Source organism: Triturus cristatus, chromosome 2_2, assembly GCF_964204655.1.
Source record: "Triturus cristatus chromosome 2_2, aTriCri1.1, whole genome shotgun sequence".
NCBI classification, from domain to species: Eukaryota; Metazoa; Chordata; class Amphibia; order Caudata; family Salamandridae; genus Triturus; species Triturus cristatus.
In genome coordinates, this window is record NC_140582.1 from 79,579,691 (window position 1) to 79,603,502 (window position 23,812).

A 23,812-nucleotide genomic window follows, 5' to 3' on the forward strand; every position below is an offset into this window, starting at 1 on the left:
TTAGTAGAGCAGCTCTTGCCGCCTTGCCTCTTGTAGAATGGGATTTGGGTCTGGCAGGCAAGTGTTTGCCAATTGGTAGGAAAATACTATACAAGAGAATATTCGTCTAGAGATGGTCTGTTTGGAAGAAGCCATGCCTGTCCTCATCAGACCGTAGTTGAAAAACAGATGGTTAAACTGTCTGATATCTTTGGTCTAGTCTAAGTAAAATTTCAGGACTCTTGAGATCTAACGAGTGTGAAGCTTTTTTCACTGGACTAGAAGGACTAGGAAAGAATGGTGGGAGTGAAATTGTCTGGTTAATGTGAAAATCAGAAATAGCCTTGGGAAGGAGACTCTGGTAAGTTCTCATGACCACCCTGTTAGCATGAAAAACTATGTACTGCTCTTTAGCACATAGAGGCTGGATCTCACTGACCCTATGTGCTGAGGTAATCACAACCAGAAGAGCAGCTTTCCATGCAATGTGTTGTAAAGATGCCTTATGTATAGGTTCAAAAGGTGAACCCAAGCGTTTAGAAAGAACTGCATTAAGCTCCCAAGGAGCAGAAGGAGAGCGTACTGGTGGGAATACCTTCTTCAAATGTCTAAAAAAACATTTGACCACAGGCCTTAGGAAGAAAGAAATCTGTGTAGGAGACTTTCTGTCAGCAGTAACAGCTTCGAGATGTACCTTAATAGAGGACAAATGCAGCCCAGACTTTGCTAAATGGAGGAGACTGGTAATATTACATCCTCCTGCCCCAGAATAGGATGAACATTATTTTGAACACACCACATGTAAAATCTCTTCCACTTGAACGCATAGGATCGCCTGGTCGATGGTCTTTTAGACTCCATAAGAATGTCCTTGCATTCCAGCGAGAGGCCGAAGAGTCCATATTGGAGGAATTTAGAAGCAATGCTGTCAAGCTCAGCGAGAGGCCGTTGGGATGGAAAATCTCCCCTCGGAGCTTGTAGAGTAGATCCTGTCTGCACTGCAACCTTCTGCGTGATCTTTCTGAGAGGTGGAGGAGATCTGGGAACCACCACTGGCAAGGGCATTCCAGTGCTATTAGGATCATTCTGGTCTTGGCCCATTCTGGTTTGCTGAGGAGTGTCAGAATCAGCGGATTGGGAGGAAACACGTAAAGAAATGTCCCAAACCAGCCTATCAAAAGGGCATTCCCCTTTGTTCCTGGTCAGTAGAACCTGGATGAAAATTCTTGGCCTTTTTTGTTGTTTTTATTTAAAACAGGTCGATTTGTTGATGCCCCCACTCTCGAAAGATGTCTTGCACAACACTGTAATGCAGAATCCAGTTGTATGTTTTGTGAAATTGCGACGGAAGGAGTGCACCTGAGTTCTCTGAACTGCTGGCAGGCAAAAGGACGAAATTGTCAAATTCCTGGCTATTAGCCAGTTCCAGATGGCCTGTGCTTCCAGAGACAGGGGACGAGAGCGAGTGCCCCCTTGCTTGTTTAGATAGTGCATCGTGATCATTTTGTCCATCTCGAACAGGGGACAGCTGGTCTGTATGGATGACTAGAAGGACTTGAGGGCTAGATGGACCACCTGCAGCTCCAGCATGTTGATTTGATATTACTGTTCCTTGTCCGACCACATGCCTTGCATTTGCAGAGAGCCCATGTGAGAACCTCATCCCTGGAAGAAGGGATCTGTCAAGAGAGTCTGTGTAGGAGGGTTGTGGTGGAAAGGAACCCCTACCAGTAGATTTGTGACACTGAGACCACCATGGGAGTGATGGTCTTACAGCTTGTGAGAGAGTGAGCTTGTCGTCCCCCCGGTCTGAAAATTGATTCCACTGGTCCTCTAGGTTCTGTTGCAAAGGTCTGATGTGGAGCCTGGCATGGGGTAAAATGAAAATACACAAGGCCATCGATCCAAGGAGGGACGGCATCTGTCTGGCCGATGGATGCGGAGTGTGGAGGAGGTTGTAACACTTCGGAGGAGGTACTATCCTCAATCACTCAGAAGGACATACTTTTGCGGCATTTTTGTCCAGAGTTTCACCCAAGTAGAGTAGTTTTTGGATTGGCGTCTTTATCGATTTGCTCAAGTTGAGCTGGTGACATAGATATTGGAGGGTCTCTATGCAGATCTGATAATGTCTTTCCATTTGTTACGGAGAGGAGATTTTTACGAGCCAGTCGTCTTAGCATCGGCAGACAAATATTGTTCTACTCATTAAGGATGCTGCTATTACAGCCATGCACTTTGTGAATGTGCGAAGTGCTGATATTAGGCGGAAATATAGTACTTTGTACTGGTAGTATTTGGATGCCACTTGGAATCGTAGACACTTCCGGTGTTTATTGCAATTGGGATGGGGAAGTAGGCATCCAGGCCCCTTGATGGAGTTGAGGGTAGATCTGGTGGAGGGCAAGCATTCTGAATTTTTCTTTGCAGATTAACTTGTTTAGCAGTAGTGAGTCCAGGATGGGTCTGAATTCTTTGTTTGAGCGTATCTAGCTGTGTCTTCATTTTGGCCATTTCTTAGTCAGTGCAAAAGCCAAAGAGCGAATGACCAGTGAACAAAAGATTAAGAATACCCTGTTGTGCCTCTGGTTTAAGGCCTGTAAGGTGAAGCAATGATGATCGCCTGGCACAGACTCTGTGGGAATACCAAAGTGTCGCCAAGTCGGATGCATACGCAGCTGCACTATTAACCTGGTTTGAGACAAGGCTCCCTTCCTGTAGGACCTCTTGGAAGTCCTGCCTGTCGTCCTTGGGTAATTTGTCAGTAAACCTGGACAAGAGAGTTCCAGAAAGACCTGTTGTATCTCACACAGATGCGCTATGCCACACATCTTTTTTACCCCAACGCATCCATCTGCTTGCTGTCCTTATCCGAGGGAACTGATGAGGAGGCAGCAACAAAGTGTGTCTTCCTGGCAGCGGCTATGATGACAGAGTCTGGCGGTGGGTAGGCCCTAAGGAACAACAGGTCCTGATCTAGAGACCTATTTCTTAAGGATCCACATTTGAGCTGCTCGAAGGGAGGCTGGAGGGAGAAACAGGTCCATTGCTGAATGAAGCAGTCCTGGAACCAGAGGGAGCAGAGGTCTCGTTGCGCTACTGCTCGAAGAGCCAGGTCTTGAGGAGTCTTCTGAAGGCGAGTAGGTCTTTGGTCTGCCATAGCTGGGTAGTTAGGGTGTTCCAGGTCTTGGCGGCGAGGTAGGAGAAGGATCTCGGACGGCGGCGAGTGCGAGGCTGGCAGAGCGGAGCTGGCGGGTGGGGGTGTGGAAGCTGAGTCAGCTGTTCAGGTAGGCTGGTCCGGTGTCGTGGAGTCCTTTGTGTGCGTGGGTGAGGAGTTTGAAGGTGATCCTCTTGTCGACGGTGAGCCAGTGTAGGTTTGTCAGGTGGGGGGTGATGTGGCTGCGGCGGGGGACATTGACGATCAGTCGGGCGGAGGCATTTTGGATGCGCTGTAGTCGTCGTAGGTGTTTGGCTGGGGTTCCGGCGTAGAGTGCGTTGCCGTAGTCCAGCCTGCTGCTGACGAGGGCCTGTGTCACCGTTCTTCTTGTTTCGGTCGGGATCCACTTGTAGATCCTGCGAAGCGTGCGGAGGGTGTTGAAGCAGGAGGAGGGGACTGCGTTGACCTGTTTGGACATGGAGAGGGAGGAGTCGAGGATGAATCCTAGATTGCGTGCGTGGTCGGTGGGCGTCGGTGCTGTCCCGAGAGTGGTCGGCCACCAGGAGTCGTCCCATGCCGAGGGGTTGGGTCCGAGGATGAGGACCTCAGTCTTGTCAGAGTTCAGTTTCAGCCGGCTGCTCCTCATCCAGTCGGCGATGGCCTTCATTCCGTCGTGGACGTTGGTTTTGGTGGTGCGCGGGTCCTTGGTGAGGGAGAGGATGAGCTGAGTGTCGTCGGCGTAGGAGATGATGTTGAGGTTGTGGTGACGTGCCACTTGTGCGAGGGGGGCCATGTAGATGTTGAACAGCGTAGGGCTGAGGCAGGAGCCCTGGGGGACGCCGCAGATGATGTTGGTGGCTTCGGATCGGAACGGTGGGAGGCGGACGATCTGGGATCTTCCGGAGAGGAAGGCTGTGGTCCAGTCGAGGGCCTTCTCTTGGATACCGGCTTCTTGGAGGCGTGTTTTTAGAGTGCGATGGCAGACCGTGTCGAAGGCGGCCAAGAGGTCCAGGAGGATGAGGGCTGATGTTTCGCCGTTGTCTAATTGGTGCCTGATGTCGTCTGTGGCGGCGATGAGGGCAGTCTCGGTGCTGTAGTTTCGTCTGAATCCAGATTGGGACGGGTCCAGTATGTTGTTGTCTTCGAGGTGGCGGGTCAGTTGCATGTTGACGATTTTCTCGATGACCTTCGCCGGGAACTGGAGTAGGGAGATGGGTCGGAAGTTCTTGAGGTCCGCCTTGGGCTTCTTGAGGAGGGCAATGATTTCGACATGCTTCCAGCTTTCCGGGAATGTCGCTGTTTCGAAGGAGATGTTGATGACCTTCCGTAGTTGGGGGGCGATGGCTGCGTCTGCCTTGTTGAATATGTGGTGTGGGCACGGGTCTGTCGGCGATCCGGAGTGGATGGAGTTCATGACCTTGCGTGTCTCGTCGTCGCTGACGTTGGACCAGGAGGTTAGGCGGTTGGCGTTGTTGGTGTTCGGAGGAGGGGTGGAGTCTGGCGTGGTCGGGTCAGTCGTGGTGTTGAAACTGTTGTGGATGTCAGCGATCTTGCGGTGGAAGAAGATGGCCAGTGAGTCGCACAGTTCCTGTGAGGGCGGGATGTCGTTGGTGTTGGTGCTGGGGTTGGATAGTTCTTTAACGATGCGGAAGAGCTCTTTGCTGTCGTGTGCGTTGTTATTCAGGTGGTCTTTGAAGGAGGACCTCTTTGCTGATCTGATGAGGTGGTGGTGTCTGAAGGTGGCATCCTTGTGGGCTATGTGGTTGTCCGGTGTACGTTCGTGGAGCCATTTCTTCTCCAGTTTCCGGCATGCGCGCTTGGAGGCCAGGAGCTCGTCGGTGAACCAGGTGGCTCTCTTGCTGGCGTGGCTGTTGGGGGGTTTCTTCAGTGGGGCGAGGGTGTTGGCACAGTCGTCGATCCACTGTCTGAGGTTGCGGGCTGCGGCTTCTGGGTTGGTGGGGTTGGTGGGTGGGTTCTGGGAGAGGGCGGTGAGCAGCTAGTCTTCGGTGACTTTGCTCCAGCCGCAGCGAGGCAGCTGTTGGGTGCGGTGGTACTTGGTTGGTTTTTTTTGAAGGTGAAGTGAATGCAGCGGTGGTCAGTCCAGTGGGGTTCGGTGGTGTGGTTGAAGGTGACGTGGGTGCTTGTGGAGAAGACGGCGTCCAGCATGTGGCCGGCGGCGTGGGTGGGTGCAGTGACGAGTTGTCTGAGGCCGTGGGTGCTGGCGAGGTCGGCGATGGAGTCTCTGAACTGGGCCTGGGGTCCAGGGGGTCTGTAGACGAGTGTTCCTCTGAGGGTGGTGTTGGGGTCGGTGTGGATCCGGAAGTGCAGGTGTCCGGAGGCGTTGAGGGTGTCGTCTGCGTGGGTGGTGACCTTGAGGGTGGACTTGTGGACTATGGCAAGTTGTGTTGTGCAGTGTTGGAGGAGTTCTGTTTCTTTCGTTAAAGCGTGTTTCGACATCTAGTGATAGTGAGACGAAGCCCCTGCAGGTGTACAGTGTCTCGACGTCGGTCGTCAGTGCCTTGATGCTGACATGGTCTTGCAGGCGATGTTTGCCTTGTAGCTGAAGGCACTTCCCACGTCGATCTTGACGCCGGCAGTGAACAGATGGGAATCTTCCTACCTCTGGATGAAGATCTTGATCACCGCTTTTCTCACATCTATGGATATCTTCTTCTGAGAACTGTCTTTGAGAGAGGGGGTTTTCTTGGAAGTAGATGGCTCAAATCCCCCTGATAAACCAGCCTTTCTTCCCTCCTGCAAGCCATGCAGACTGATTTTTTCTTTATCTTTCAAAGTTCTTTTAGACCACTGCTTGCAATGATGACATGTCTCAGGAAGAGGTGTGTCAGGGAGGCAGATGAAGCAAACTGCATGTAGGTCAGACTGTGCCTTCTTTTTACCACAAGCAGGGCACATGAGAAAAAGGGAAGGCATTTTTTGACAGGAAAAAAATAGAATTTACTGTCAGAATTTTTTTTACTTTTCACTGTAACTAAAACTGTTCAGTGAAATTAATAAAAATCGTTTTTTAGAAGAATTTCTTGACAATCACTGAATGATCCGTAAAGAAGAACTGACCTGTCACCTGTGGGGCATGATGGGATACAGGATCTCCTGGAGGTCCTAAAGGCAAAGTTCTAGTATTTACTTGATATACATAAAATGCAGCATATTGGCTAACAATGCCTCTTTATTCCTTTGCAGTTTTTCCTTCAATAAAAGCCGTCTTCAGTGGTTAAGGTCAGCAGAGGGCAAGGTTTAAGTAAGTTCAAAGCCTACACCACCAGCGACACAGGGGCAGCCGGGTGCAGAGGTCAAATTCAGTGATAGGCCCATGTGTTTCACTGGAGAATGAGGGGGCGCCTGGAACCATACTGCTTAAGGTAGGTAAATCGGTTGCAGGGGCCAAGCTTCAGGAGTTAGAGCACGCACAGGGGAGGGTCACTAGGCAGCAGCAAACATTCACCACGAGCGGCACAGGGACGGCCGGGTGCAGGGTGTAAAAACAGCCGCTGGCGCCCAATGCTTTTCAATGAGGAACCCCGGCTTGACAATCAGGCTGCAGGTGTCAAACCGGAGGCTCACAAAGGAAACTAGCAACAGCAGAGGTAAGTTCGGTGTTGAAAGTGGTAGGGGCACCGTCGGTTTAGCTCACCAAAACCCTGGGGCTTTAGGTGCAGGGGTGTCCTTTGATGTTGGTTTCTTCTAACCGGAGCCGGTCGCAGTTGGAGGAGCCTCTGAATTCAGTCTGCATGCATCGGCATGGAGTCCAGGGGGGGGGGTCAGCCAATTCTGGACTTGGACTCAGGATCGCTGGGGAACCGTTTCTGGATCAGTGGGCCACCTGGACACAGGCCGATTCAGAGCGGACTAGGATCGTGGATCCGTAGAGCACCAGAGTTCCTTGGTGTTATTTTCTTTGTGGACAGACCCGCTGTCCTCGGGAGTTCTGGTCTTCTTCAGAGGTTGGCAGTCCTCCCAGGGTTTGTGGAGGTCACTTACTGCTGGTCAGGCATTGTTTCTTTGCAAGATTTTCAGGTGCTACAGACAGGCCAGTAGGGCTGGGGCCAAGTCAGTAGGCACCTTCAGTCTTCTTCATCCTTTTTCTACTTTAGGCGGCAGGAACTCATTTAAAGGTCTGGGGGACCCACCTAAAATATTGAATGTAGGGGTGTTTTAAGGGAGTAACAGTTATGGCCAATGGGTACCTTACCTGGGGTGATTACACCCTCAATTATGCCATCCTTCTGTGTGAGGGGGCATAGTCCTAGCCCTGAGTGGAGGGGTATCCCCATCCTCAAGACGGCAGGGACTGAAAGATGTGCTTCACCTCGCCTCCTCCACCTTAGGGGTGGAGTTGTCAGAGGTGGGCGCACACCTATTTTTCCTAGGTTTTTCTGTCCAAAGTGGGGGTGCAAACCAGGGGCTGCCATCTACTGCTAGCGGCAGAGGCTGGGACATCCCACTTCAAAGGCAGCAGGCCTTTGAAGCTTCCCTCTCAAGCACTATGCCCATCCTGGGGGAGGAGGTGTGACATGTTCGCCCAGGATGTGCATTGTTTCTGGTCCCAGAGAGCAGAGGCTCTCGACCCAGGGGTCCAGAAATATGTCTGGTGGTGGCAGGATGCCTACAGCCAGTCTGTAACCACAACAAGGTTGGGGGGTTTTCAGGGGGCACTTGCGAGGTGCCCTCTGAGAACATGTAACAATAAATCTTACACTGGCATCAGTGTGGGTTTGCAAATTGTAATTCCAAACAACAGCGGACACAGTGACTGCACTTCCCTGTGAAGTTCCCTTGTTGTGTATGAAAAATAGTCAATCTGGTTGAGTGTGCACAAAACTGCTCCAGCACTCGCCGTCGTTGAGTGCCAACTGCTATGCAGATGAATGAGGAAGTCAGACTAGTGGAGTGGTGCACCGCTCGTTATTGAGACAAGTGGTAGTCACTTAGTCAATGAGTCTAGTGATGTAGAAAGTCTTGAGTAATTCTTTATTTTCCAAAAAAGTGCCAGCCAACACGTTTCGTTCATGAAAATTAACTTCTTCAGGGCATGAGTTCATGGTCCTGGTTGAGGAAAGCAGTAGTGTTGGGTCGTAGTCCGAGCTGCACAGGCTGCCTTGGTAAGGGCCGGTGTGCGCTATATCTGTGAGTAGGGATGGGTATTGAGCGGTCTGCTTCTGTAATAAGAGTTGTGGGTTTATTAAGAGAAGCAGTTTGGTAGCAAACACTCCTGGGTTCAGAAAAGCCATCATGGTGCTAGGGAACTCGAGAGGTCGAATTTCCAGCCCATGTACTCTCTATGGCTTCCCTGGCACTTATAATATCGAAGAATGGACTTTGAAATTGTAAGGGCATATCTGCTCATGCAAATATGCTCACACCTGTGGTATAGTGCACCCTGCCATAGGGCTGTGAGGGGTGACTTTCCCATACCTTGGGCAGTGCTAGCTGACATGGCACACAGACAGAGAGTGGTGCCATGTCGTCTTTGTTGTTTTGCCTGCACCAAGCCATGTATGCTGCAGTGGCAGTCTTCATGACCTAAGTGTGGGGTACCTAGGGGACCCTAGATGGCCCCAATGCCCTAAGTATCCAGGTACCATTTACTAGGGACTTACAGGGGGCCTGAAGCTCCAATTGGGGAATAGTTTTAGGGAAGCAGCACTACCACAGGAGACTTGGTTGGCAGGGACCCTGTGCACTATAATCGAAACCACATCAATTTCTAGGCAAAATGCTGGAGCCCATCAGCCTTTCCTTCGATGCAAGTCTCACAAGTCTGGACATATGTTACTACTGCCCGTCTAAGAGCCTGCCACAAGTACTACCTGTCAATCAATGGCATTTTCTTGATAATCTCTTTATGGCCTAATAACTTGAAATCCTGGCTGTGTCTAATAGTCTTTTTCTTTGGTAGGGAAATCCAGAGAAGTCTTGAAATATGGTAAACATTTCCGTATGGAACGATCTTTGCTGCCAGTAACCAATAATTCCATGTGAAACGAGGACACCTCCTCGCCAAGGCTTGCTAAAATATCATTCATGAGGCATGCTCTGAAGAGGGACAAAACGAACATTCGACTGGCTGAGCCATGCTCATAATACTTCTTTGCCTGATAAGGCATCTGCCTTATTGTTATTTCTTACCAGCCAATAAGTAATTACAAAATCACAGTTTCCAAAATAGAGGAACCAACCTAGCATCTTGGCCATGGCTTATTTTAAGAACAGTAAAATTCTGTGGTCTGCAATGGTGTGGTGAGCACAATGCCAACAGCACTGCCATCTTGAAAGGCAGACGACTACAGAAAGCTCCTTATGACTGAGGGTGTATTTTGTTTCAGTGAGCATCAGTCGATGGGAGAAATAGGGCACTGAGTGTACATGGTATCCCCTTTTTGGCACTAATGACACAGTGAAGCATCTGCCTCAACTTAGAAACATTTATTTCAGTCAGCAAGCAATAGTTTAGGTTGGTGGTGGAATGGCTATTTCGAATATGAACATCTGATTCAGCATCTTCATTTCAAACAAACCACACCACCTTCTGCAACAAACAAGCTAAGGGAAGGATTTGATTAAGTGTTCACAGAAATTCGAGAAGCTTAAACAGCCTGTATATCTCAGATTGTGGATGGGGTATGGCAATTTGTGAAGCTGGCACCTTCTTGATGTCCAGATCAGTCCCTTAGAGATGATCAAACCTAGAAACCAATCCTATGTGTACGAATTTGTACATCCAGTTTCGCACAGAACATGTGTTGCATGAGTTCGTCCAAAATCAATCACATAGGTAGGAACTACTCATCGCGGGAGTGACAAAAATATCAATATGGTATTTATGCAACAACAAATTAGTCAATGTAGTCATGAAGTCTTGAAAAGGGGGCAGGAGTATTACATAACCTGAAGAGCATCACAGGATATTCAGTACAGACTGAAGCAGGTGCCAAATGCAGTCTTCCACTCATCGTATTCCCTCCCGCTTGTCAAGGTGGCATGTGCGCCAAAAGTCCAGCATGGTGAAAGTCTTGGTGCAGTGAAGTAACTGATACATGTTTTAGACACTGAACTTGTTTGGGGTGCAGTAATCAATGCAGGTCCAGATGCAGCCCTTTTGCTTGGGACAAAAAGGAGGATGACTGAGAAAGCATAAATGAATCACTTAACTAGGCATTTGTTCAACTATGCTTGTAAACGGTTATGTTCCTCTTTCATCAGGGTATAAATCCTGCTATATAGTATCTGGGCTCCATGCATCAGCTCAATCTTACAATCAAAATTAGGATGAGGTGGCAATACCTCAGACTATCCTTGACCAAAAACAGTTTTGCAGTCTGCATACTCGCTTTTAAGGTCAGGTATAATATAGCCTTTCATAATATATTTTATATACCATCATATTACACATAAGTGCACAATCATATCAAGTTTTAGATTTCTGTAATCTACATATTTAGGTTCAAATAGTCTTCAACCTTCTCCTCTGTTTCAATGCAGAGCAAGTCCCAGCTCAGTCCTCACCATCACCTCTAGGATGTGTCTGCAGACGCCCTTGGAAGAAGGGCCGCAGGATGTGCCAGACGCAAGCTTCACTCCTCATTCATATACTTTTCCCCCTTACCTAGGGCTTTGGACTCTTAGCTCTGCTCCTTTCTGTCCAACCCAGTTGTACTCTCTTTCGCACAGAATGGCGCTGGAGGCTATGCAAAAAAATGCCTATCTTCTTAGGTCAAGATAACACTCAATGATGAATAGGTACTATGTATGAAAATGTAGTGTTGGGGTCTCTTTCTTAACTTGATGAATACATGTCTCACTTGACAAGACTTAGTCTTGTATATAACAGCACAGCTAAACAAAAAACTGTATAGTGTTAATGTGCCTGCTATAATTATCCTATATTTCCCTCTTTGTCAGCCTTCAGTGCATGCAGCCATCATTACTTTGCTTTCTGCCTATTAACAGGCTTCTGAATCAGAAGGAACTGTTCACAGATCTGTCCCTTGACCATCCCTTTCCCCGAGAGAAGAAATGGACCACCATTATCACAGAGAAAGATTTGTTAAACCGGTCTGGCTTGAGAAGGTTGAGACCTCCCAGTGCCTGGGTCCACAGTGGAAGGGAAGCAGTCGTACATTCTCAGTGCTTCTAACAGATAGTCATGGTTCATCCGGTATGATATGGTGCTGTGGTACACCTCTGGTTAACATAAGAGATACTGATGTGAATTGGACTTACAGAATATGTGATAACAGTTGTCTTGACCATAAGTGTAAGTCATACTGCTTGCTCATGTGCTGTAGCACCTCAATCATATCTGCAGACTCCGGCTTCACCCTGGTCCACCTGCTGTGCGAGATCCCAGAATGGCATCTAGTGTTGACAGTCATCTATGGAGCTAGGTCTGAAAGAAGATTGGACAGGCCAAAATGCAACACCCAGCCAGCATAAATATAAGGCTGGAATCAAAATAGTCCTGTGTCTTGTAGATACCCCTTGGGGTAAATGCAAGAGATTTCTGTGGTATAAATTGAAAAATTGCGCAAATAGTGTCTGAACAAAACAAACAAGGTGTGAAATCACCAAATTTCAACCTAGTAAAAGCAAACGTGGGCAGGCCAGATTAAAAAAGAAAAATTGTGCTTTACAAATGCAGCATGGCGTAAGTCCTTAGTGACATGAACTAGATTTAAGAGTAGATGCACAGATAAGAGATGCCCGCAGCAAGCAACTAACATCTTAGCACGTGTAGAAAACACAAACAGAGGCAAACGTTTGTTGAGGCAAATGAATGCAAAGCAGAGGTAAGACATGATCTCATTTATGAAAGACTGAGTGTTTGCAAACGTTTGAGAAATCCCGATTAGTCAGTTAATTGGAATTATGGGCCCCACAGTAATTCAAATATCTAGTTTTAAAAAAACAAAAAACAAGATACCCAAATATTTAACATTCAGGAAATGGATTATTTTTCAAATGATTTTGTCACCACTACCATAAGACCTCTTTCATTTTAATGAAAGTATATTCAAGCATATGACTTGCGTATTAACCCACCTGTATTCAAGAGGTATCTCACAGAAGTGGGTTTTGGTACTGTGCCACACATAGTATAGTTCAGTTTTGCAATGATGTCTAATTTCATGCCATCAGCATTCTGTTCCCTGGTGTTACCAATTCTGTTTCTTAGCTTCAGGACTGCCTTGTACCTTTGAGATTTTACTTCCTTTTATTAATCTTTCCCGTTCCACCTGCGTTCTCATGTCATCACTCGTCTACCACACGCCGTGTCCCCATTTTAATGGTCCCCCCCTCATACTTGGCCAGTTTGTTTTTTATTTCAAAGCGGACAGTTGAATTATAAGTCCACAACTCTTCTGCCTGAATTTTACAACCTTTCCCCAAGGCATCACTCTCGATCATTCCTTTCTTTATGGCTCTCTAAAATAAAATCTGATTTAGGCGGAGGATTGCCGCAACTGAAATCAAACGTCACATTCCTACAAAAGTCTGAATCGCTGCATTGGTTTGTAACTTGATTAAATCAGTTGATAAACACTTTCGCTGTTTCCTTATCTACACTTTTATAGAGCAGAAAATGGGGAAAAAAATAAATAAATTTGACAATAAAGTGCCATTTGCAGATTATTTTTACTTCCAACGAATTAACATTCGCGAGGAGAAGAGTGCGACTCACCTTCATCAACTGTAAACTGGCAGTTCTTGTCATTGTAAAAGAGGATCTTCTTTTTGTCCGGACGTGTAACAAATACTATTTGATCTCCCAATGCCTGAAATAAAAAGAAAAACAATTGTTCTCTCATGATGTTGAGTCCAGATATAAAACCGCATTTATTTAAGAATAGCAGTGATGCCTCACATTGCTTGACACCTGAACATCACAAAAGCATCAACCTGAACAGGGAACACAAGTCTGCTGCAGTCTTTAATTAGAATTCAAGAGCTTCAGCCATTTTTAAAGGATGGTTTATACTGAAATTGTCAAGATTCATGGATAAAGCTCTAGGATTGGCTGGTGAGGTGCAGCAGCTCTCAGCTTCCGGGGTGGTGTCGAAATCGAGAAACAGGAATAACCATTTCCCTTCAGAAGCAGGATATCTTCCCAGTAAATACGGAGTCGCCTAAGATTTAAGATATTTGTGGGCTTTTTTAGGCAGGGGTTTGCATCAAAATAAGTGCCATGGACAGGAGCCTTCCCCCACTCCACCCCCCACTGCAGGTCTTTCGCCAATAACTCACATGCTGAAAACTCCTCCTGCAAGTGCCATATAGTCGCGATTGTAGATTATTACCAAGAATACTCGCTTTTATACCATATATATACTTTATCTTTCTAAGTCTAGAAATGACAGATCCTCAATCCAACCCTTCAGACTGTCCATGAATCATGAAGTCGTTAAATACAAGGTTGAGACGACAATGCATGTAGGTGAAAAATGGACAAGAAAATGGCAATGCATAATGCACACACAAACAGACTAGACTTGTTATGTGCATAGTGCCTTCTGTCCATAAACCGTGCACTGCATGGGGCAGCGCGCCAGGCGAAAAGTAAAAATAATGCATGTGCTATGGTTGGATTGGTGGACAGGTTTTTGGAACTAGAAAACTACACTTCAGTAAGAAAATGTAATAATTGTGTTATTTTATTCATAAAGCGCACTAAGAATTATGGGTGACTTGACACTAGAACAGTAAACGAATAAACAAGCATTGCCAAAACCGATCGGTCTCACCTTTAAAATGGAAGAGCCGAACTGTGGGCTTTATAAATCTTCGTAAAATATTATTTAAAAAGTAAAAAAAAAAAAAATGCAGGAGGAAAAGCAAACATCTTAAGCTATCTAAAATCTGCATACCGAACTAAATGTTTTCTATCTTTATGAAGATTATGGTTTATTCTTCAAATGACTTTCACTCAGGAAACTCTGAACAGAAGTTCAAAAGAATAAGGAGGTGTCAGAATGCAAAGGTAAACGCCTGCCATGGGCTATTTTACTTTTCACAGGATTCGGCCATTTGGTCTTCTGCAATAGCGGAGGGTGCAGATTTATGGGCCTCCAGGAGAAGTGTCATGCTAAGTACACCTTCACCCTCAAGACCAGCTAAGGGCAGCAGATAGCCCTATCCCCAGCATCGTAAAAGCATTAGTGTGGTAAAGCATTTGCTTTCATGCAATATGTGGAATGAAGGACATAAAACAAAAGAATCATTAAAGTCTGCTCTTCAGCCATACCAGTTCAAAAATATGTCTGCGGCTGTGCTTTTACAGACAATATAGAAAAGGTGGGGAGCACAAGAGCGTGGGGGGTGGAGATATGTGAGGGAGTGAAGCAGCACACAAAAGAGTCAGCTAGAAAATAGATGCACTTCCATGGAGTGCTGAAGGAAAAGGACAAAAAGTAGTTCCCTAAATATGAGCAGTGGAAGTCAACTATCAAATAACCAGCATTGGCAATGCCAACAGGTCTTGCCTATGCAAGACCTATTAACTTTGACAATGTGCTTTAGCCATGTTGTACACCAGCGTTGAGTAGAGTGGTGTGGCGTAGAGTGGTGTGGTGTGGCGTAGAGTGGTGTGGAGGGAGTAGAATGGCAGATTGGAAGGGAGTAGATTGCTGTAGAGTGGAATGGCAGAGTTCATAGAGTGGAAAGGCTTATAGAAGAGTGGAGCGACAGAGGGGAGCAAAGTAACATGGAGTGGGGTAGAGGGAGTTGTGTAGAGTGGAGTAGAGTGTCTTATAGTAGAGTGGAGTAAAGTAGGGTGGAGTTGCACAGAAGGTCGTGGACTGGCATTGAGTGGCATAGAGTGCAGTAATGAAGTAGAGTAGAGTGGTCAAGTGTGTCATAGAAAACAGTGGAGTTGTGGGGCATGTAGTGTTGTAGAAGGACCATCGCAGAGTGGAGTAGAATGTTGTAGAGCGGCAGAGAGTTGAGTAAAGCATCTGAGAGTGGAGTAGAGTTTAATGGAGAAGAGTGTCAGCATGAAGTATCGTGGAGTGTAATGTCGTAGAGTGGCTTAGAGTGCAGTGGAGTAGAGTGCAGTGGAGTAGAGTGCAGTGGAGTAGAGTAAATTGGCAGAGTGCATTGCTTTTCAGTGGCATAGAGTGCAGTGGTTCAGAGTAGAAAGGCATAGAACAGAGTGGCACAGCGCAGCACAAAATAGAGCAGAATAGAGTGACTTAGAGTGCAGTACAGAGGTGCAGAGTGGCGTGGTGCAGAGTAAATTGTTTTAGGGTTGAGTACAATAGAGTGGAGTACAGTAGATTAGAGTGGCATAAAGTGGATTGCCATAAAGTGAATTACCACAGAGTGGATTGGCATAGAGTGATGCAGAGTAGAGTGCTGAAGAGCGACGTAGAGTAAAGTGGTGCACAGTAGTGTAAAATGGCAGAGTTCAGTGGTGCAGAGTAGAGTGGAGTAAAGTTCAGTGGCGGAGTTCAAAGTTGTAGAGGCGATGGTCGTAGAGTGCAGTGGTGTAGAGTGGCATAGAGAGCAGTGGCGTAGAGTGCAGTGGTGCAGAGTAGAATAGCGTGATGCAAAGTGCAGTAGTATAGAGTCTTGCAGAGTATAGTGGCATAGAGTGCAGTGGCGTAGAGTGCAGTTAGAGTGGCGCAAGGTAGACTGAAGTCGCAGAGGGTAGACTGAATTGGCGAATGGTAGAGTGGCGTAGAGTGCAGTGGCATAGAGCAGAATGGTGTAAAGTACAGTGGTGTAGTGTAGAGTGTCGTAGACTGCAGTGGTGTATAGTAGAGTACATTGGCGTAGACTGCAGTGGCGCAGAGTAGAGTGGCATAGAGAGCAACTGCGTAGAGTACAGTGGTGCAGAGTAGAATAGAGTGGCGTAGAATTCAGTGGTGCAGAGTAGAATAGAGTGGCTTAAAGTGCAGTGCTGCAGAGTAAATTGAAGTAGAGTGCAGTGGTTGTGAGTAAAGTGTGATAGAGTGCATTGGCATAGGGTGCAGTGGAGTAGTGTAGCGTAGAGTGGTGCAAAGAAGAGTAGAGTGGTGCAGGGTACAGTGCAGTGGCACAGATTAGAGTGGTGTAGAGTGGAGTAGAGTGCGGAGTGCAGTGGCATAGATTGTTTCAGAGTAGTGTGAAATCGCATAGAGTGGAGAGGTGCAGGGTAGAGTGCAGTGGGGTAGAGTGCAGTGGAACAGAGTGCAGAGCGCAGAGGTGCAAAGCAGATTAGAGTGGCACAGAGTGGATTGACATAGATTACACTGGTGTAAATCAGAGTGGTACAGAGTGGAGTGCAATGCCATAGGGTTGCAGTGTTGCAGAGTGGAGCGGCGTAGAGTGGAGTGGTGTAGAGGAGAGAAGAGTGGAGTCGCCTAGCCTGGAGTGAAGTAGAGTTCAGTGGTGAAGAGTGCAGAGTAGAGTAGAGTGGTGTAGAGTAGCGTGGTGTAGAATAGAGAGGTGTAGTGTAGAGAGGTGTAGTGTAGAGAGGTGTAGAGTGAGGTGGTGCACAGTGGAATGGTGCGGAGTGGTGCAGAATAGAGTGCAGTTGCGTGGAGTGGTGCAGAGACAAGTAGCGTAAGTGGAGTATGCATGGTGTGGTAGCGCACTGCCGTCACAGACAATACATCTTCAATTGAAATGACCATTACATCTGCACAGACATACAGCTTTACTGATAAATGCATACATCACACAAGTGATAATGTGTGGAAATGTCATCACCTAGTGTATTGATATGTCTTGATCCCATTAAAATATTTGTTTCCACCACACTTTAGAATTACAAAAAAATGTTCTTCATTTGTGCTTTTCTAATTCGGATATATTCGTAAATATTATTTCAATTCTGTTGTGTAGTAGAGAAAATAACATCCTATAGCCTTCGTCCAGCAGCCCCCCCCCCCCCCAAAGGCCAGCATGATTGTCATATAAATCCTCTCACTTTGAAATCAGAGAAAAAAGGTAAACACCAATCTCCCTCACAAGACCGAGCCTGACATTTGACCTCTGTCTTTGAATGCACAGCAAATGTGACAAGATAAGAACAATATATAAAGGTATGTTTACAGAAATCTAACACTGGAGGAAGGATACAGTAAAGCAGGACCAGGTATGCTCTACGGGAGGGATGAACTCAAGCTGGAGAGCCTAAAACAAAAAGCCAGTAACTAGAAACCAAGCAAATGTCGGCAACAAACCACAAAGCCAATGGTAAGCAATGGGTGGAATGCATTCCCAGGAAAGCTTCCCAAATGTCCACAAGATGTCTTTAGCAAACCAGACAGCGTTGTTGACTGGTAGGCTTCGAACTAAAAAGCAAGTAAACAAGAGTGATAATTCAACTAATGGTAAGCAATGGGCGGATTGTAAGTTCACAAAAGGTCTGTTACAATTAGACAGTTTGCGCGGCCTGGTAGGTGAGACCTAAAAAGGAATCAACATTAACATTTGACAAACAGGAAGATTTCAAGGCAAATCCAATTGCTAGGTGATTAGTAATGGTTTTGATGCTCAAAGGAAGTGAGTTCCATATCTTCGGAGGTAAGTTAGAAAAAAGATCTTACTCCACAACATTCTTTGTTCAGTCTGGGTACTGAAAGCAGTAGTTGATATTTGGAGCAAAGTGGGCAATGGAGTAGTATGACGTGAGTATAAGGTTCAATGCGGATCCTTCCTGACTACACAAAATTCTGTGAGCAATATATAGGGTGTTAAACATTATGCACTGTTTTGCTCATAATCAGTTTGGAGAGGATTTTGCATTTGAGGCATGTTCTATTTTATGCAGCTTGCATACAGTGTATATAGCAAAGCTCTGGTTAAGTTGCATAATTGAAGATTATCAAAGCTTCTTTCAGTATATGAAGAAGCCAGAAGAAAAATTGACCTTTTTTTGTTTAGATTTTTTAATTAGGTTTTAACACTTTAGATACAGTGAAGCATATAATTTTTCATTCTTGAGTTACATGCATAGGTAGACAGAGACCGTTTGGGCACTTGAATGTATATTGGTGGTTACTATCTTTCTTAGCTGCCACTGGATATCATTACAGTCCCGGTGTTACAAACATGTTGAGGCCATCCACGGCGTTCGTATGTGTCCTGGGATATGCCTGTAGGCCGAGGAAAAATCGACCTTGATGAGCAAAAAGTGAAAGACATAGGTCTACCTTGAATGACTGATTTCTATCAAAAATACCACGAAGGGGAACATATCACAAAAAGGAGCAGATTTCATAGTGTCAAGAAAACCATAGCAATATCTTTGCCTTAAGGTCTGCAAACACCTGCTAAATGTTTAATACAAATTAGCAAGATTTAGATGCCAGCAGAACAGGTAACTCAAAGAATCAATAGTAGAAATCTGTCTCTTCAGAGTCAGGAGAAATTGAAAAAGAGGGCAGATCCTTAAACCTAGACTGAGGCTACGAAAGAAAGAGAAAACAGACTCAATTTAGAGAAGAGGCAGAACTAAATTTCTCCAACCTTACAAAAGATAAATGCTTACTAAATACTCCTTTCTGTTGCCGAATCCACAAGGAATATGTCAGGCACTTCAGGGCATTCGAAGATATATCTGAGGCAGATGCCTAGATACAAATACTCGAGGGAAGGAAGGGGCCCTACCCAAATGAACAGTGGTAAAGTCCAACATAGCATGACTCCCCATCAACATCTTTTGCTTCTAATCTGAAAGCTTCACCTCATTATCAACTTGATGGTACTCGCGCCACCTGGTGGCAAAACTGGGTAATGTTTCTGCAGCAGTTTAATAGATCCTCCTTTGCATGATCACAATGCACGAAGGTGTATATCATACAATGAAAAGCCACCTTCCCACACTGGGGTGCACTCTCTGGATGGCTCTGCTACTAGAAAATGGACACTTTGGCAACATCAGAAGCCTAGGTCAAAATTAAACTTGGTCAGTAGAATCTCCAGTTTCAAAGGTGCTTCACTTTGTGAGACCTTGAAAGCAGGTCTAAAGAATGTATGCAAGGTAGCCCACTTTGTTGTGCTCCCTATTTCTCGGACCATTAGGTGTTGAGAGAATGCCATGCAGACTGCTTTAGCTCGGTGGAGAGCATCCTTCAGCTAAAACCTTAAGCTGTGCCTGCCAATGAAGTTTTAGCGTGTTTGCTCACCTTAGAACGAAGGACATGAGAGCAAGTGAGTATATATATATATCCTTTAAGGCCCAATAGCCAAAACGCAGTCAGTTGCTTCTGTCCCGTGCTTTGGTGGAGGATGTCCTATCAGCCGACAGAACATCACATTTTCAGAAGTGAGGGTCAGATAGGCAAAGACTAGCTCCTCACAAACCATGAACTCAAGCGGAGTGATGGCAGGAAGGGGCAGGGTTCTTCCCCCTTCAGGTCCAACTGACAAAGTCCCTCCTTTAAAAGGTTCCAAATGCTCACATGATGAAGGAAGTACAATAGATTCTAATAGCAGACTTGGAGAGGTCATGCTGGGGCCACCAGAGAAATGATACATATGTTTGTTCCAGATGTCTCTTTGAAGGATTTTAGGATTAGAGGAAATGCATAAAGAACATACTGCGCCAACTCAGCATCAGGCTGTCCTTGGGGACAAAGGAACCGTGCCCATCTGTAAAACAAATCTCTCATTGCAGGAGACCTTGGTGTGTAAAGAATGCATTTATGACAGGGCTTTGCAGACATTGAAACACCCGCTCCTTCCCATGGGTGAAGTGAAGATGCTTGCTCAGGATGTTAAGTTCTGTAATCGGTGAGATGAGAAGGAGTGTGGCCTGTGTGAAGACTCACTCTAAACTTTTGATCACCTACCAACAGATCTGGAGGTGTGGGTGCCCCCGTGGTTTCAAATGTAAAAGTTTGTATCACAAATCCTTACTCTGGAGGGAACCCCTGGAAGGAAGGCTTTCACTGTTGGAAACAGAGCTTTGAGACCGACCACATAGAATGACGATTCTGATCTGTTTTACAAGGCACTGATGGAGCAAACCTAGCCACACATTCTCCAACCAAATTCTTGACTCGTGATCTGGTGACAGGTTAGGCTGATGGGGCACTGTAATAGAAGGGAAAGAAGGGAGGGAGTATGGGCCCAACATCTCAAGACTGGAACTAGAGATGTGAGTCCTGGCACAGGCTTCGAGTTGCTCAAAACAATGGATCGAGAAGTAGTGCTCTGCAAGGTCGAGCTGCATGGACACATGTGGAGTGAGGTATGGAGGAGTACCAAGAGGCTGGCTGCCAATAATTCAAAAAGCCTCTTGACACACGAAGCAAACACTTATGACAACAAAAACTAGGGGATGGATTGAATTAAACTCAGCCACTGGCAATCTCTCAGGCCGAATCCTAATCCATCATTTTTCACTTCATATGTCACCTTTGTTTGGACACAGCTATATGCAAATAAGTCTGGAGTCGGCTCCAATGGGAGCAGTCTATTCTAAACTGCCAGGCCAGGTCCTCCCTGAACCAGAACACGAGCAACCCAGGGCCGATTTCATCCTTATTAGGGCTCATCAGTCAGGTACAGCTTGGATCCGGTGGCACACGTCTGGGCAAATCTGTCACACTCAGGGCAACAAAAACAATGTAATGGATGTAATGCTTGAATAAATCTTATTCACTGGCAATCGTTCAGCCTGCATCCCAAGCCATTGTTTTTCACCCACGATGACACCTCAATTTGGACCCATCCATATGGAAATCAGTCTTGACCCAATGGGAATAGTGCAGCCCGAAGTGCAGTCAGGTCCTCCCTGAACCGGAACACAAGCAACCCAGGACTGGTTTTGTCCAGACGTGGATCCCATGCACACTGTGTCACTGAAAACAAGCTATACCTGGCTGACAAGCCAACTAGAGCGAAACCGGTACTGGTTTCGCCCTAGAAATTGTTTGGTCCCAAGATTGTTCTTGGCTGAAACAGACTGTCAAGTACTGAGAACTGTCTCTTAGAGGAGTATATTGGAGCCTCACTAGAAGAAAGTCAAGTGCTGTGTTCAGTTTAGGCACTAAGGAACGCAGCTCTTGGATACTCTTTTCAATCAAGACATTCAATGTCTGTCTGATATGGCTGCCATTTGAGTGCATGCACACCTGACATTTCCAGATTGACCTCGAAAAGAGAGTAGCACAGAACGCAGGAGTGCACTGGATGACTGTTCCTCAAACAGGAGGTATATTCATTATGTGGGTCAGCTGCAGCAAAAGGCAGAACACATGATGAATTGGATGAAACTAGACTGTTGTGGCATTACTAAGGAAACTTTCGGCATCATGCAATACAGTGTCCCTTTCCATTCTCCTCAAGTGTCTCCAATCGCACAGGCTTTTGCATCACGAGCCTTCGGTGTTTCCAGCCTTTCTTTTCTCACCGGACCGAAGCTATTTTTCTATCCTGATTGCACTCGGACTCCATCAACATCTTCTGCAGAGTCCCTCAGGGCTCTTCCACTAATGCTTTTTAGATCAAGCTTGAGTCAGCGCGCATGCGCTGCTCTGCGAGACTGCTGTAGTGGAGTATTAAAGAGAAGCTTCACCTACTCTCCGCCCATATTTTTCATTGGCTTGTGCCTTTGTTCTTCAGAAATGCTGGCTTCTGATTCCTTAATAGGCTTGTTAGTCCCTCCTTAGTATGGCCTGCTCTTCATTTGTAACCTCCCATGGCTACTGGCCCTTTTACTTCGGTTGTTAAATGGGGTTGTCATTTTAAGTCTGTAAGCACTACTTTCTTTAATGAGTTTTTGGTACTTGCAGGCATGACATGCTTTCCTGCCACTTAGCGCTCACCAGCCCCTCCCTGCAGAGAAAGGAGCTGGGAGCCCGTGCGACTATCTACCGAGGCTTCCAATACACATCCTGGGCTCTGATCGGCGGCCACCTGCAGGTCACTGCAGCTTGCACCACCCATCGCCCTTGTCATTGCTGCCAAGACAACTACTAACCATCTCTCTCGCATGTAAATGCGACAGTTCAGATTATTCCTGCTCCCCAAAGCTTAAGGAATGGTTGGGGAAGCAGGTATTGGCACTGTTTTATTGTATATTGTATTTCTAAACAACCGTTGTTCTGCTCATCTCTAAATTAGATGAGCAGCACCACCATGTGGCAGACTGTTCTGAGTATGGTGTTGACAATTGGGTGCCGGTGCCGAACACCAATTAAGTGCCGGTGCTGGGCACCGGAAAGTACCGGCTCAAATTAAGCACTGAGTGTGCATGTTTGTGTGCCTGTGTCCGTGTGCCTCTTTGTCACGGTGTGCTTTTGTGCGTGTCTTTATCTGTGTGTCTCTCACTGTGTGCATGTCTGTTTACCAAACTATTGGTGTTTAACTTTGTAGGCTTGTATTTCTGTGTGAGTGATTGTGACTATGTCTCTGTACCCATCTATCGTTGTGTTTGGCCATCCACATGTTTCTCGGTCATTCTGTGCATGTCTGTGTTACTGTGTGTTTGTATTCGTGTGTCTATAACTGTGGGCCTGTCTGTCTCTGTGTGCGTCTCTAGCTGTGTCTCTGTCATTATTTGGATTTTATTTAATTTGTCTGGGAACTTTACTAAGGGGCTTCCTGATGCACATGTTTTGCTGGTTCTGTGAACCTTAACGCACATTCTCTGAAGTCGCCCCCCTCTTCGTCCTGCACGACTAAGGGGTAGACGAGGCTGTCTCAGTGAAACAGTGTTTGCCTTCTATGAGCTAGTTGTGCAAGGAGGTGGAAGGATTTGCCCCACTGGGCAATACAGCTTTCTACAGTGTGCATGTCTGAGTACCCATCTGTCTTATGTGTATGCATGTGTCTGCCTCTCATTGTATATCTCTGTGCCCATGTGTTTGCATGTCTGTTTGCCCATCTTTCAAAATGTGTGTGTCTATATCAGTGTGTCCTTCACTTATTGTGTTTGTCTGTGTGCTCATCCTTCGAGGTGTGGGTGTGTTTCTATCTGTGTGTCTGCATCTCATTGAATGCCTCTCTGCCCGCCTGTAAGTGGGATTCTGACTGTATGCCATCGGTCAGTGTGCGTCTGTCTAACATTGTATATCTGGGTGCCCATTTGTGGGTGTATGCGTGTCTATATTTGTGTCTGTCATTTTATACCTATTTCCATCCATGTATCGGAGCGTATGTCTCTGTGTGCATGTATGTTTGCCCATTAGTCAGTGGGTGTCTGTATCCGTGACTCTCTCTGTCATTGCATGCCTTTGTGCCCATCTGTGAGTGTTGCTACCAGTGTGTCTGCCTGTGTGCCCATCTCTGGATTTCTCCATCAGTGTGTCCATCTTCGTTGTGTCTTCGTTGCTTTTCAAAAAAACTTTAATACTAAGCACAGCGCCCGCTTCAGGGACACCGCGCTCTGCAATACCATAGGTCTCGCTTTTGCCAAACTTTGACCTACTGGTATTGCAAATGACAATGTCTTTTACAATTATAAAAGGCATTGCCAATAGCTCAAAATCTCGCAATTGCGAGTCCGATTTTTTATTTATTTATAAAGTTTTATATAGCGCTAGCTAGACCCGTGGGTATCAGAGTGCAAATTGCATAACATCTCAGGACATGAGGGTGTATAAGGATATAAGTAAAGACATAATACTTATGTATACAGTGAGGGGAGAAAGACGCAGGTGGTTGAAATAGTCAGATAACCACCATCCTTGAAGGTCAAAGTGAGGGGGGAGTCCATTAGGT

At 46.2% G+C, this 23,812-nt stretch overlaps 1 protein-coding gene across 2 annotated transcripts in view; it reads right to left on the reverse strand.

Moving 5' to 3' along the window:
- GTF2E2 (general transcription factor IIE subunit 2) overlaps positions 1-23,812 on the reverse strand; it is a 216,059-nt gene that overhangs the window by 53,000 nt on the left and 139,247 nt on the right. For both annotated transcript variants that reach the window (XM_085641075.1, XM_085641074.1), the window contains exon 6: positions 12,840-12,933. In XM_085641075.1, the coding sequence (XP_085497201.1) occupies positions 12,840-12,933 (94 nt within the window). The remainder of the gene's footprint in view (positions 1-12,839; positions 12,934-23,812) is intronic.